This window comes from Erythrolamprus reginae, chromosome 3, assembly GCF_031021105.1.
Source record: "Erythrolamprus reginae isolate rEryReg1 chromosome 3, rEryReg1.hap1, whole genome shotgun sequence".
NCBI lineage: Eukaryota > Metazoa > Chordata > Lepidosauria > Squamata > Dipsadidae > Erythrolamprus > Erythrolamprus reginae.
In genome coordinates, this window is record NC_091952.1 from 49,701,316 (window position 1) to 49,717,374 (window position 16,059).

Sequence of the window (16,059 nt, forward strand, 5' to 3'; positions counted from 1 at the left end):
TGCTTATATATCAACAACAGCTGGTCTCAGGATATACCGTATTTTTCAGAGTATAAGACGCACCGGATTATAAAACACACCTTAGTTTTGGGGGAGAAAAATAGGGAAAAGAATCTGCTTACCAGGTATTCATCTGGCTAGCATCCTTAGTCTGGTCAGCTTCAGCACATTATTTTATCCCCTGGCTAAGAGCTTAATTTTTTTTTTATTCTGAGAGAGTAACAATGAAAGAGCTTGCAAGCCAGTAAGAGCTGGGAACATCATTAGCACCTGGAAAGAAACAGTCGGAGCAAGTAGAGCAATGGAAAAAACCCTGCAAAGACTTAGGGCTTGGAAAACATTCTTCTTTGCAGAGGGTAACAATGAAAGAGCTTGCAAGTGGGTAAGAGCTGGAAACATTGTTAGCACCTGGTTAGGGCTGGAAAGAAACATTGGGAGCAAGTAAAACAATGGGGGGGGGAAACCTACAAAGACAGGGTTTGGAATACATTATTTGCAGAGAGTAACAATGAAAGTGCTTGGGTACATTAATAGCACCTGGTTAAGGCAGCAAAGAAATAGCTGGAGCAAGTAAAGCAATGAAAACCCCCCTGCAAAGACAGGGTTTGGAATACATTCTTGGCAGAGATTAACAATGAAAGAGTTTGCAAGCCAGTAAGAGCTGGGAACATTGTTAGCACCTGGTTAGGGCAAGAAAGAAACTTACTCAGGGCAAGTTAGAGTGATGAAACAAACCCTGGAAAGACTTAGGGCTTGGAAAACATTCTTCACAGAGAAACAATGAAAGAGCCTGCAAGATAAGAGCTGGGAAGATTGTTAGCAGCTAGTTAGGGTTGGGGGGGGGAAAGCTACATCCAGAGTATAAGACGTACCCTAATTATCAGCCTATTTTAGGGAGGGAAAAGGTGAGTCTTATACACGGAAAAATATGGTAACTATAATATATACATTCTGTGAAGAAAACTTAGTGTCTTTACTTAACAACCATAAACCATTTTACCCTCCACATGAGTTATCATTTCTACTAATTACTGTGTATGTTGCCACAAGCCTGTGTAAACAAGGTATTAAGAACTCTAGCTGACTCTAGCTAAATTATTGATATATCCCAACTCACTGACTATTCCTTTGGGCGATTTAAACAAGGCAAATTTAAGGAAAGAGCTAACAAAATACTTTCAGAATGTCAATTGTCCCACTAGAAGCAGAAATTTATTTATTTATTTATTTATTTATTTATTTATTACTTGGATTTGTATGCCGCCCCTCTCCGAAGACTCGGGGCGGCTCACAAAATACTTTAGACTATGGCTTCACAATACTAAAAGATGCTTATTGGTCTTTACCACCAGCAGCTATGGAACACTCTGATCATTGCATGATTCACCTTGCAGTTGTTTAGAGACAAATACTTAAAACCACAAAACCAACAATTCAATCAGTGAAGACTTCAACTGAGGAGGCAAAGTTAAAGCTACAGGCTTGCTTTGACTGCACCGATTGGAATATTTTTGAAGATACCGCTGCAGACCTAGATGAACTCACGGATACTGTAACATCATATATCAGCTTCTGTGAAGAACCAGGAACTTGCAAATATACAACAACAATAAACCTTGGTTCACAGCTAACCTTAAGCAGCTATATCGTTCCAAAGAGGAGGCCTATAGAAATGCTGTACAATCAGGCCAGAAATGTATTACAAGGGAGATTAGAGCAGCAAAAAGAAGCTAAAGAATCAGTTCTCAACAAATGACCCAGCAAAGGTGGAAAATTCTTTAAAATATCACTGGTTATTGCAAACCACATTCCCAGGCTGAAGGAAATCAACAACTGGCAGATGACCTGAAGACATTGCAGGTTTGAAAGTAAATTACAACCACCTATCTCCAACAACTGCCAAGTCTCCTACCACTGACTCATACCATTGGGTTCACAACCCCTAATGATCACCAAAGAGGAAATTGCAAGACCTATTTCACAGACAAAAGCCAGGAAAAACTCCAGACCCAGATAAGATACCTCCTTGCTTAAAAGTCTGTGCTGACCAATTGGCCCCATCTTCACCCGAATCTTCAATAAACCACTAGACATATGCTATGTTCCTTTTTGCTTCAAACACTCTACTGTCATCTCAATGCTGAAGAAGCCCACTATCAAGGAACGGAACAACTCCAAATCAATTGCTCTAACATCTGTAGTTATGAAAACCTTTGAAAAGCTAGTGATTGGACTCATTCAAGACAATGATGAATCCACATACAGACGGGAGGTTGAACAACCAACCTTGTGGTGCGACCCGAATAATCTGGAACTGAACACACTCAAAACCATAGAAATGTTGGTAGACTTTCAGAGAAACCTGCCTATACAGTGATCCCTCGAGTTTCGCGATCTCGAGCTTCGCGAAAAGCTATATCGCGATTTTTAAAAAAATATTAATTTAAAAAAACCCACTTCCGGGTTTGGCTTCGGGAGTCAGCTGGGAAGCGGCGCGGCTGTTTTAAAAGGTCACAGCCGGCCTGGGGGGCTTCCCAGCACCCCCCCGAACCCCCAACCCGGGTTCGGGGGGGTGCTGGGAAGCCCCCCAGGCCGGCTGCGACCTTTTAAAACAGCCGCGCCGCTTCCCAGCTGAGTCCTGAAGCCAAACGCCAAAGGCGAACTTCCGCGTTTGGCTTCAGGACTCAGCTGGGAAGCGGCGCGGCTGTTTTAAAACGTCGCAGCCGGCCTGGGGGGCTTCCCAGTACCCCCCCCGAACCCCCAACCTGGGTCTTCCCGGCCGCCCAAGCAAAGGGGAAACCCCGGCTCCTCGCTGATGCCCGCCGCTCGCCCGCCCGCCAGCAAGAGGGGGAAGACCCAGGGAAAGTTCCTTCGACCGCCCAGCAGCTGATCTGCTCGGTAGCGCAGCAGCAGCGAGGAGCCGAATCGGGGTTTTCCCTTTGCGTGGGCGGCGGGGAACGCAAACTCCACCATTTACGCATGCGCGGCCATAGAAAAAAGGGCGTGCATGCGCAGATGGTGTTTTTACTTCCGCAACCCTACATCGCGAAAAATTGATTATCGCGAGGGGTCTTGGAACGGAACCCTCGCGATAATAGAGGGATCACTGTATATTAACAGTAGAGATCTTCACATTTCTAGGTTCAACCATATTGCTCAGATTCGGATGGACCTTGACTCCGATTGGAACACAGTGTCGGCTGACGACGAGTCAGTCGAGGTGACAGGGGCCCATCTTTGTCCATCTGTCTAGGAGGAGTTTGACCTGGTGACAGCTGATGAAGTGGAAAAGGCCATTGGAGCTGTAACTTCCGCCATCTGTTTGCTGGACCCATGTCCCTCCTGGCTGGTTTCAGCCAGCAGGGAGGTGACACAGAGCTGGAGATTGTCAACGCTTCTTTGAGGGGGCGGTCCTTCCTGGCTCCCTACAAGGAGGCACTTATGCGCCCCCTCCTTAAGAAGCCTTCCCTGGACCCAGACGTACTTAATAACTACCGTCCAGTCTCCAACCTTTCCTTTATAGTGAAGGTTGTTGAAAAGGTGATGTCACTCCAGCCACACAAATTAGGCCGATTAGGTCCCACAGAGTTGGCCTTCTCCGGGTCCCGTCGACTAAACAATGTCATCTGGCAGGACCTGAGGAAGAGCCTTCTCTGTGGCGGCCCCGGCCCTCTGGAATCAACTTCCCCTGGAGATTCGAACTGCCCCCCCTCCTCACCTTCTGCAAGACTCTGAAGACCCATTTATGTCACCAGGCATGAGGGGGATTAATGTGTCCCCTTCCGACTAGTAGGACTTGAGTATAGTATGATTGTGTAGCATCGATTGTTTTTTAATGATAGTGGGTTTTTAACTTTAGTTTTAACCATTAGATTTGTACTTTATTGTTATTGTTATTGTGAGCCGCCTCAAGTCTTCGGAGAGGGCTGGCATACAAATCTAATAAATTAAAATTAAATAAAATTAAATTAAGATTTAAAATAGACACAAAACATCAAAAACGTCATCAAAAAGCACAACAAAGAATGTCCTTTCTGCGCCAACTCAGAAAGCTCAAACTGCCCAAGGAGCTGCTGATACAAGTTCTACAGAGGAATTATTATTGAATCTGTCATCTGCATCTCTATAACTGTCTGGTTCGGTTCTGCAACCCAGCAAGACAGACACAGACTTCGGAGGATAATTAGAACCGCAGAAAAAACAATTGCTACCAACCTGCCTTCCATTGAGGATCTGTATACTGCAAGAGTCAAAAAGAGGGTGGTGAAAATATTTACAGACCCCTCACATCCTGCACACAAACAGTTTCAACTGCTACCCTCAAAATGCTGGCTCCGCCCACGATGGAGAAAGCCCAGGTAGTTCAACCACAAAATATTAAAAAGTCATATGAAGTCCTCTATGTCATTGTGGCTTCAACATCTAGCTAAATTTCCCTTTACACATTTATCACAAGATTAAATTTGAATTGTAAAGTTACTGAAATACCTATTTTTCAGGAGCTGGTTTTTAATTCCTCTGGAAACACTCAAAATGGTACAAATGTGTTATACAATATCTTGTATTCATCCCACTTTTTTGCTTGTGTTAAACTTACTACAGACAAGCACTGCATTATTATAATGGAGACAGGACAGACAAAGCATACTGCCATTTGAATTGGAATGTTTCCAAACTGTTATGCTTGGGAAAGAACATTAATTTCTCCTACAATCTCACCTTCAGAACTCCTCGATCCTTATTTGGTGTTATATCTTCACCTTGTTCAGCAAGAGTTGCTGCTTGGACCTCGCCTTCCTTCTTTGTAGCCTCATCAGTTGTCATGGTCTCATTTCATAGGCAGAGCCTTTGCAAACAAATACAAATTTGAATGAATTATGATAAACTGCTCTATTAAACATTACTCCAAATGCTGCCATCTATTATATGACAATTTCTCCATATGTTAATAATAAATGAATATAAACAGTAGAAATCATTAAAAAATTAATACATGGCTGGAGAGCCTTTTTAAAAAGAGTCTAACTCCCACAGAGATAATGCAAGAAGCTGATAATGATAGTGGATGAAGTCATTTTGCTACCTCTATTTCTTCCTCTTACCATCTTGCTTTTATTCCCATTCTAGCAAAGCCTGGGAGGCACATTAATTTTCTGTAGTGCTTTTACTGGTATAAGAAATAGGTTGAAAGGCCACAGAACACATATGTTGCACAAGTCACCAGCTGTAACCCCAAAAGGCTACTTGATTCTTGACACAAATGAATTAAAGGAAAGAAAGAAATAGATCACAGTTCTGGAAGATCACACATCTTAAAATGGGACAGAAATATTTTTAATAATAAATTTATTAGCACCTGAGTTCTAATTGTGTTCTAAATGTGGTATGTACATTTTATAAATAAATACAATTATTTCTTATTAAAGCATCAATATGAACATTTAAGAAAGTTAAGGAGATTGTTCTTCTACAATATTGTTTGAATTTGGACATATTTTTGCTACTGTTGGATGTGGAAAAATCTTAGCTATTTCACTATTTACCTAATAATGAATAATTAAATAAAAAGAACATTTGTATAACTTCCAAAGTTACCCAACTACCTCTAATTTTTATCCTTCCGAACAACAAAATTTATGTCTGTTTTTCATTCTTGCCTCCCTAAAAAAAGAAAAGGAAAATGGGGGAGAGAACAGGAAAAGGCAAAAGTTTTCATATAGCGTAGATGACTTTTCTTTAAAAAGGACACTGCAGAGATATTTACTTTCCTGAATGGGACACAGAATATATATTTATTTACTTATGCATTTATATCCAAAATTAATTTTGAGAGCCCAAGATGGTTACATAACAGTCGCCTCTAAGGTTTATTCCCCTCCTTCTCCAGCAAAACAAAAATACAAAAAAAAAACCCACCCAAAAAACCCCCCACTGCACAGACTGGGCTGAGAAACAATAACTGTCCCATCACCAGTGAACTCTGTGGTCAAATGCCCCCAAGTGGGGTGGGGATGCAGTCAGGGGTAGTAAGTTTATGCACTATTTATTGAATAGTTAAATAGCATGTTTTTACCCATAAACGCTTTAATAATTTTAATCATTATCTAGAACTAAACTTTTATAGCAATTGAAGAAAATCTTAAAATGTTACTGTGCTCCTCAACAAATAAGTCTACGGAGAGGGGCAGCATACAAATCCAATAATTAAATAATTAAATAAATAAAGCTGTCTATCATTTGTCCTTTTTGTGACTATTCAAATAATGTGACTTAATCAATTGAAAAAGAGTCCAAGCACCTATTTGAAAACCTATCTTGGTTGGTAAGCCACTACCATCCAGTCACATGACCTTTAAGCCACCCCCCAGTCACATAATTGTCAAGCCACTCCCACCTGATCACATGGGCGGCAAACCACTCCTATCCAGTCACATGACTATCAAGCCACACCCACACAATAAACCACGCCCACAGTGTGATATTAAAATTTTTTGCAGCCCTTCACTGAATAGTACACTATACTCCTGAAGTGTATTTCTTTTCTACCCATGGTACTGAAGTAATGAAAACAACACAGGAACAAGAACAACAAAAATAATCGATGAAATAAATCTGGAAGAATTGAGTCAGATCCTGGGTTGGACAAAGTAGTATCCTACACTGGAAAGACTAGCAAGAAAAAGAATGGATTTAAGGAGCAGGTAGAAGGAGAAGGAATATATCCTGGATCGGGAGGTAAGACTGATGCTAGAAAAAGTAGCAACTTGAGTCTGTCATCTGCACCTCTGTAACTGTCTGGTTTGGTTCTGCAACCCAACTAGACCGACGCAGACTTCAGAGGATAATCAGAACTGCAGAAAAAACAACTGCTGCCAACCTGCCTTCCATTGAGGACCTGTATACTGCACGAGTCAAAAAGAGACTGTGTGAAAATATTTACAGATCCCTCTCATCCTGGACACAAACTGCTTCAACTCCCACCTTCAAAACGATAGTATAGAACACTGCACTCCAAGACAACTAGACAAAAGAACAGTATTTTCCCAAATGCTATCACTCTGCTAAACAAATAATTCCCTCACCACTGTCAAACCACTTCAGTAAGGCTTCATTACTATTACTATTAGTCTTCTCATTGTTCCTTTCACCCACCTCCTACCACTTATGATTGCATGACTTTAACTTTGAGGCTTGTATCCTGATGATTTACAGTATATTGATATTGTTTCCTGATTGCTTATTTGTAACTTATGACAGAGGTGGGTTCCTTTTGGTTCTAACTGAGCCTTCACATCCTGGACAGAAATTGTTTCAACTCCTACCCTCAAAAATGTCGCTATAGAACACCGCACACCAAGACAACTAGACACAGGAACAGTTTTTTCCTCAAACACCATCACTTTGTTAAACAAATAATTTTTTAGTTTTTCTTCATCATTCCTATCACCCATCTCCTCTCACGTATGACTGTAACTTGTTGTTTGCATACTTAAGATTTTTATTAATATTGATTGTTCCTATGACAATCATTAAGTGTTGTACCTCATGATTCTTGACAAATGTATATCTTTTTTTAATGTAAACTGAGAACATATGCACCAAAGACAAATTCCTTGTGTGTCCAATCACACTTGGCCAATAAAGAATTTCATTCTATTATATTCTATTCTATTCTATCTATAAATGAATGTTTGTAAGTGTTTTATGGTTTTATTCCTGTTTTTTGATAATATGTTTGCTTCTTTTTCCATAGTCCTTCAACTTCTATTTGAAGAAATTTGCATTTTATGGTTTTCTCCAATTCTCTTTCTTCTATTCTGTATTGCACATCCACTATCCAAACGTTTTTGTTTTTATACAATACTGTATTTATGAGTTTTATTTTCCCTGCCAGGATCTCTAGAGCTAGACAATTCATAAATGTTAACCAATATATATAAAAAGGGAGTTTGGAAAAATCAAATATGATTTTGTTATAGAAACCAGTATTAGAAAAGTGTTTAAGTGGAGAATCATTTCTGATCTTTAAACAAAAAGACAGATAATTGCTCAGGCACATATTATTGACCATCTGTAGCTATCATTTCAACTCAGCTGAAGAAAAATATGTTCAGAAAAGCTGAAGAACACAATTCTAGCGTTTTAATTGTTCCAAATCTGTTATTTGAAAAACACAACCCAGCACATTAGTAGAAGACAGAGAAAATATTGATAGTAATTTAATATTTTATTTTTTTCCAGATTGAGATGGCTGGCAAGCAATATACACTAGCAAAGTGAAGTATCCATCTGCACTACTATGATCATAACCCAGAATTTCAAATACAGAAACATTAGGCCACTTTTTTCTGAACCATATTTTATAATAGAAGTCATAGATGAATCATCTTTTCTTCTTGACTGTATAGCACTTGCTTATAAAGTCACCACAAATCGGACATGATTAAATGGTTAAAATAACAAACAACAACATGATAGTTTATATTTTAGTATCCAGACATGTGGTTTCTGATGCTCCCTGCCAGTTTCCAAGAGGTAAAGTAAATGGGGAAGCCTTCGGGAAGTCAACAGTTCCTCCTATTCTGACTTTTTGCCCACCCATGAACACTATGTTTATCTATTTAAAAGAGAAAATGCTGATCCAATGGATAATGTGTAAATCTGGTTTAAAAATAGAATTTATGCCTAACACTATCATATTTTTCACTGAATATGATGATATTTATAGTATTTTGTTTCCACATTCAATCCAATACAAAAACTGCATGTAAAAAGCACATGACTTACATTAAAGCTGAACTTCACTGAACATGAATTTTGAACTATGAGAGAGAGGGAGAGAGAATGAGGAGGAAGGAAGGAAGGAAGGAAGGAAGGAAGGAAGGAAGGAAGGAAGGAAGGAAGGAAGGAAGGAAGAGTTAAGGAGTGTGCAGAATGACTCTTGAATTATCAAGCCCAAGCACAGGGGAAACTTCCACAATAATAATAAGATATTTTATCAAGAACTTGAAAAGCAAGATGAAGGGTTAGGATTGAAGTTCAAAATTGGCAGAAGCATAATCAGAGATATCTATTTATTTTAAATGAATTCAAATCTCCATTCCAAGAGATTAGAACGCAACTCTGGTGATGGGCAAGTTAAAATCTCAGATATCAATAAGATTATCTTGAAGTACCAAAATTTATTTATTTAATTTATTTATTTCTTCATTTATTTAATTTGTCAAGTACGTATTTGTAATATACATAGATATAACATTGTTTATATATTGTACATAAGACGGGTACTGGTAAGAGGGAACAATTGGACAGGGAAGATAGACATGGTGGTGCACTAACGCATGCCCCTTACTGACCTTTTAGGAATCGGGTGAGGTCAATCAGAGTCTAAGGGTAAAGGTTTGGGGGTTTGGTGACGAATCCACAGAGCCAGGTAGTGAGTTCCAGGCATTAACCACTCTGTTGCTAAAGTCGTATTTTCTACAGTCAAGTTTGGGCAGTTCACTTTGAGTTTGTATCTGTTGTGTGCTCGTGTACTGTTGTGATTGAAGCTAAAGTAATCATTGACAAGTAGGACGTTGTAACAGATAATTTGATGAGCTATGCTTAGATCGTGCTGAAGGTGACATAGTTCTAAGCTTTCTAAGTCTAGGATTTCAAGTCTGGTTGTCTAAGATATTCTGTTGCGAGTAGAGGAGTCGAGGGCTCTTCTAGTAAAGTACAGTATCTCTGGACACTTTGTAATGTATTTATGTCCGATATGCAGTGTGGGTTCCAGGAAGATGTGCTGTATTCAAGGATTGGTCTGGCGAATGTTTTGTATGCTCTGGTTAGCAGTGTGATATTACCGGAGAAGAAGCTATGTAAGATTAGGTTAACAACTCTTGGGGCCTTTTGGATGATGTTGTTGCAGTGGGCTTTGGCACTTAGGTAATTTGATATGAGTATTCCAAGATCTTTGACAGAGTGAGGGTCATCTGCAAGGTCTTGTTTATTCAGCTTGTATTTGGTGTTCTGATTCTTTTTGCCAAAGTGCCATTTGTTAGTTGAGATTTGGAGTTGCCAGATGTTTAACTCTATGCTATAGCTATAACAGTGATGGTGAACTTTTTTGGTTCGCATACCTAAAAGGAGGGGCCTGGGGGAGCATGTGCATGCCCACCCCTATAATTCCATGTGCCCCCCCTGTGCATGCATATGTGACCCGCCCCCCTTCCTGGCACACTATGGAAAGCCTATTTTTCACTCTCCCCAGGCTGCAGAGCCTTTCTAAGAGCCTGCGGTGGGCAAAATTGGCCTTCCTCAGCCCCCAGATGCCCTCAGGAGGTATAAAATGGCTCATTTGCCAAGTTCTGCTTGAACTGGAAGATCTGTGTTTTTGCTCTCCCCAAGCTCCAGAACCTTTCTAGGAGTCTGGAGAGGGTGAAAATGGCCTTCCCCACCCCACCGGGAGGTTGAAAACAGACTGTTACCTGATTCACAAAGGGCCTAGAGGACCTGATTGTTTGTGCCCAATATGGCTCCGCATGCCACTTTTGTCACACATGCCATAGTTTCGCCATCACGGAACTATAACATAACTTGATTTCAATAAAACATTTGCTAAAATACCCTCATGGTCTGCGGAGAGGGGCAGCATATAAATCCAATAAATCTAATCTAATCTAATCATGGCATTCCAAAAAACTAGCTAAAGTATGGGCTGGATTGCATGTTTTACTACCATTTCATTTTGCACATTTTTTTCTGTGTAGTTCAGAACTTTTCTTTAAGTTTATCTCATATTCTGGATGCACCATATAGGAAAGTTCTGTTCTATTTCCATACAGACCTCTCAGGACAACACCTAAAACTTATAAGAGATTAAAAGTTTTGGGCAGCTCTACATTTAAGGGGAAAGAAGAAAAGAAAATATGATAGCATTTTTTAATTAGCTGATACATAAGATGCTCAAGTCTTCCTCTTTTATTCTAATCTGCAGAAGATGGAATAATGAGTTTAAGTTACAGAAAAACATTCAGCTCAATGTTAGGAGGGAAAAGAACTTCCTAACAATACATATGTACAGTGGTACCTCTGCCTACGAACGCCTATACATACAAACTTTTCTAGATACGAACCGGGTGTTCAAAAAAAAATTTGCCTCTTTTCACAAACCATTTTCCACTTACAAACCCTCGCTTCTCTCTCGGCTGCTGCTGCGTTAAGCCGCAGCCAAAACAAGCTCTTTTAAGTTTGCAGGCTCTGACAATCGCAAGGGAACTGGAGCCAGGAGTTGCCATGCGGGGTCTCCACCCCCTCATCCCTTCTGCTACCGTCACAGCAAAGCGCGAAGGCGTCAGAGGAGAGAGAGAATGGCGTGTCTGAGGAGCTCTCCGCAGCCGCCCCATCTCGTTGCCACTTTCCCCTCTCGCCCGCCGCTTCCTCCGCTCTTTAAATGCAAATTATGAATTTCACTTGTCCAAATCTTTTTCAGTTAATATAGTATGCAAAGTATACTTGACATTCCTTTTTAGTATAACTATAAGTACTAATAAATAATAATAAAGCCTTCCATTAAGGACCTGTATACTGCACAAGTCAAAAAGAGGGCGGGGAAAATATTTACTGACCCCTCACATCCTGGACACAAACTGTTTCAACTCCTACCCTCAAAACGTCGCTACAGAGCACTGCACACCAAGACAACTAGACACAAGAACAGTTTTTTTCCAAACGCCATCACTCTACTAAACAAATAATTCCCTCAACACTGTCAGACTTTCTACTACTTTCTGCACTTCTATTATACTAGTTTTTCTCATCATTCCTATCACCCATTTCCTCCCATGTTGACTGTATGACTGTAACTTGTTGCTTATATCCTAAGATTTTTATTAATATTGCTTCTTCATTGCTTATTTGACCCCTATGACAATCATTAAGTGTCGTACCACATGATTCTTGACAAATGTATATTTTCTTTTATGCACACTGAGAGCATATGCACCAAGACAAATTCCTTGTGTGTCCAATCACACTTGACCAATATTCTATTCTATTCTATTCTATAATTCTATTCTATTTCATATGATTAGGTAATATTGCTGAATGGCATGCAATATAACATTCGTTTGCTATTCCTTTTTCCATATATTTTTCATTTCTTTTAATCATCTTTTCATACATTAATTAAGAAATGAATGAATGGAACTATTTGCATACACTGTAAATAGACTGAAGCTCTATAAATGCAATATATTATTATCATACTGTAGTTGCAGTGAGTGGGGTGACTGACTGTAAGCTACTGTTTTCCATGTGCATTATGTGGTCATAATGGCCAAGAAGCCTTCCTTTCATACAGAAATCTCCTCTTCTTTTTTTTACAAATGACCAGCAAAATAATGGTAAACAATAAGACGTGTATCTGAAGATGCAATAATATCATTGGTGGAATTTTTATCTGGAATTTAGGATTATGGTAACAATGGGTCTTAATAATCTATGTCAATTTTATTTTTGTTAAAAAGGCAAAACAAGTTGCTTATGTCTGGCATAATGAAATATCCAAGCACTGTGATGACACATATAGGCTCAATTCAATAATTTTTCCCTATTATAAACAATACATGCAGCATGTAGGGATTTTTATTTATAATATCATTAATATATGTATAATGGATTTGAAGAAAAACAAGGCAAAAAGTTAAGAAATTAAAGCTGCAAGTATGTCTTATCTACCTAATGTAGTTCTACTCTGCTCACATAATGATTTATGATGCTAATTATGGCAGAGTGGATCCGAAGGCCTAGCAATATACCTGCTGTCCAAGAAATGTTTGGCAAAGCTTTATTTGTTTTGCATGTTACAAAATCCTTACCTTCTGGCAAATACAGGAAGTCCTTGAATTACGACCACAACTGAGATGAACATTTTTGTTGTTAAGAAATTTGTTAAGTGAGTTTTGCCCAATTTTATGACCTTCATTGTCACAGTTGTTAGGTGAATCTGACTTCCCTATTGACTCTGCTTGTCAGAAGATCAGAAAAGGTGACCACATGACTATGGGATATTGCAATCGTCATAAATATGGGTCAGTTGCCAAGCATCTGAATTTTGATCACATGACTGTGAGGATGGTGCAATTGTTATAAATGTGAAAAACAGTCATAAGTCACTTTTTTCAATACCATTGTAATTTTGAACAATTACTAAATGAACTGTTATAAGTCAAGGACTACCCGTATCACATTTTTATCTTAAATACAAATAGGCAAGACATAAGCAAACAAGTTAAGAAAGTGCTCTCAGTCCCTCATATATGCATGCACATATGACTTGGCCTGAATTATGAATAATGCACAGAGACATGTTCCAGGGCGCTATGGCAGTGGTAACTGGAAAAACTAGCCCTGCCCATTACTGGGTAAAGTGCTGGAAAAGCCAGCTATTCAGAATGCATGTATATATTGTCAATACATGTTTTAAATATGTTGTCTGCTTCTTGAGTCAATTTTTGTGCCAGAATTCAACTGACGTCAAATTTATCCGTGTTGTACATTACTTGGAAGTCATAAATGATAAATCAACTGTTTGGAATATCAGCTAGATGTGCAATGGAATGGATTCATTTTTTATTTAACTTCCAGCTGATTGGCTTGTGTCAGTTTTTAAATGAACAGGGGGGAAATGGAAAGGAATACCGATGCATTGTGTTATCAAGTATGGGGAATAAATCCAATGCAGTTTTAAACTTTTAACTTAGAGGCATCACTTTAATTGTAAGCAATTTTACTAACGTATGTGGAATGGGTTTATTTATGTACTATATACAGTGATCCCCCGGTTATTGCGTCCCCAACCATTGCGAACAGGGTAATTTGCGATTTTTGAACCCGGAAGTCAAAACACCATCTACGCATGCGTGCCCTTTTTCTATGGGCACGCATGCGTAGATGGGGCCCGGCAGATCAGCTGCTGGGCGGCTTCCCTGGGTCTTCCCCCTCTTGCTGGCGGGAGGGCGAGCAGCGGGCATCAGCAAGGAGTTTCCCCACCGCCCACGCAAACTCCTCGCTGCCGCCCGCCCTTCGCCCGCCCACGCCGTTCATTCTCGCCGCTTTCGAGCTGAGTCCTGAAGCGAATTCGCTCCCGGACTCAGCTCGAAAGCCCCGAGAGCCAGCGTGGACAAGCCGTTCGTTGGCGCTGGCTATCGGCGCTTTTGAGCTGAGTCCGGAAGCGAATTCGCTCCCGGACTCAGCTCGAAAGCGCCGAGAGCCAGCGTGGACAAGCCGTTCGTTGGCGCTGGCTATCGGCGCTTTTGAGCTGAGTCCGGAAGCGAATTCGCTCCCGGACTCAGCTCGAAACCGCCGAGAGCCAGCGTGGACAAGCCGTTCGTTGGCGCTGGCTATCGGCGCTTTTGAGCTGAGTCCGGAAGCGAATTCGCTCCCGGACTCAGCTCGAAACCGCCGAGAGCCAGCGTGGACAAGCCGTTCGTTGGCGCTGGCTATCGGCGCTTTTGAGCTGAGTCCGGAAGCGAATTCGCTCCCGGACTCAGCTCGAAAGCGCCGAGAGCCAGCGCCCCCCGGACCCCCAACCCGGGTTTGGGGGGCTGCTAGGAAGCCCCCCATGCCGGCGGCAAACAGCCGCGCCGCCCCCAATCTTCGGCTCCTCGCTAGCGCTGTGGGAGTAAAAACACCATCTGCACATGCGCAGATGGTGTTTTTACTTCCGCAGCGCTACTTCGCGAAAACCCGCTCGTTGCGGGGGGTCCTGGAACGGAACCCTCGCAACGAGCGGGGGATCACTGTATATCTTCCAGCTGGTGGTTAGTAGACTGGAGGCAGTTGAGGTTTATGGATGTGATTTGTTTATCCAATGGTTGTTCAACTTGTCCTCGACTTACAATTGATTGCTTTACGGCCATTCATAGTCAGCAACTCCTGGGAATGAATACTTTATGGCTGTAAATAACTTCTGGTATTCTAAAACAACATGCTGACTGGCTTTCGTCACATCACCACATTTTGAATGCTTGGCATCCTATTTGCATTTATTACAGATTGCCAAGTACCCTTTGATCACCTTTGCAGTCTTCTCTGCTGGCTTCCCCAGAAGATCCACAGAGAAGCTGGCAGGAAAAGTTCCAAGTGGAAGGGGCATTGGATTTGAGGTCCATTCCCCCAATGCGCTGAGCAATTTTCCCTCCCTTTTATGCAAGGAGGGAAATCCTGTCACATAATGGGGGAAGGGAATTCAAACCAGGTGAAAACAATAGCAAATGACAGCATTTTGAGCCTTTCAGAGAATGTTCAGATTTGCTATCATTTTCCCTTCTGGAGAAAACCCTAGATTTTGCTTGTCTGGAAATCTGGACAAACATGCCTCAAATTTGGCAAAAATGCTAACAAACACCAATATTTTGGAACACTCAAAGCATTGCATTTACTAGTGTTTTCCCCTCACAAATGCATTCTAAATCTTTCAGATTGATGACGTTTGTTAGTGTCCCGAGACTTCCCAATTTGGTGAAAACAGTAGCAAATTACCAGTATATTGTGCTTATAACTATTCTTCCTGGTGAGCTCATAGAGGGTCCATGCCTCCTGAGTATGATGCCCCACTACCCAGAAGGCCCAGGCCACCCCCCAGCACTCCACTTAACACTGAGAGAACTGGGATTGCAGTCTTTAAGAGGAGCAGTCACGTGGCATATTTCTTAACTGACACTCCGCTCATTGACTGATATTTTGGGCCCAGTTATAGTCATAACTGAAGTTTGTCCTTGATCATTGGAAGAATGGTATTATTGTTCTCTTATAAAAAGAGAAAGGCAACAACTATTTGCCTGGCAAAGTGGAATAATTCTTGTTGAGGAGGTATAGATTCTAGAAGATGGCAGTAAGCAAAATTGTAGTAGTAGAAACAATCTGTAGAAGTACATGCAACCATATTTTAATTCTCCAACAAATAATTTATTTAAAAGGTTTGCTGAAAGGTTAGAAAAAGAGCATACAAAATGAATGGGCTTGAATTAAGTAAAAATGAAGTTGAAAGTTGATTATTATATTATATTATTA

General features: G+C 40.6%; 1 protein-coding gene across 3 annotated transcripts in view; it reads right to left on the reverse strand.

Moving 5' to 3' along the window:
* The window catches only part of FKBP5 (FKBP prolyl isomerase 5), a 1,202,894-nt gene that overhangs the window by 37,633 nt on the left and 1,149,202 nt on the right, over nucleotides 1-16,059 (reverse strand). Inside the window, exon 2 of one of the 3 annotated variants that reach the window (XM_070745227.1) lies at nucleotides 4,720-4,846. The exons of 1 other annotated variant lie outside the window; for it this stretch is intronic. In XM_070745227.1, coding sequence (XP_070601328.1) covers nucleotides 4,720-4,824 — 105 coding nt within the window. In that variant the 5' untranslated portion in view covers nucleotides 4,825-4,846. Of the gene's footprint in view, nucleotides 1-122; nucleotides 2,154-4,719; nucleotides 4,847-16,059 lie in introns of those variants that run through there. One more of the 3 variants, XM_070745228.1, reaches the window with a different exon arrangement.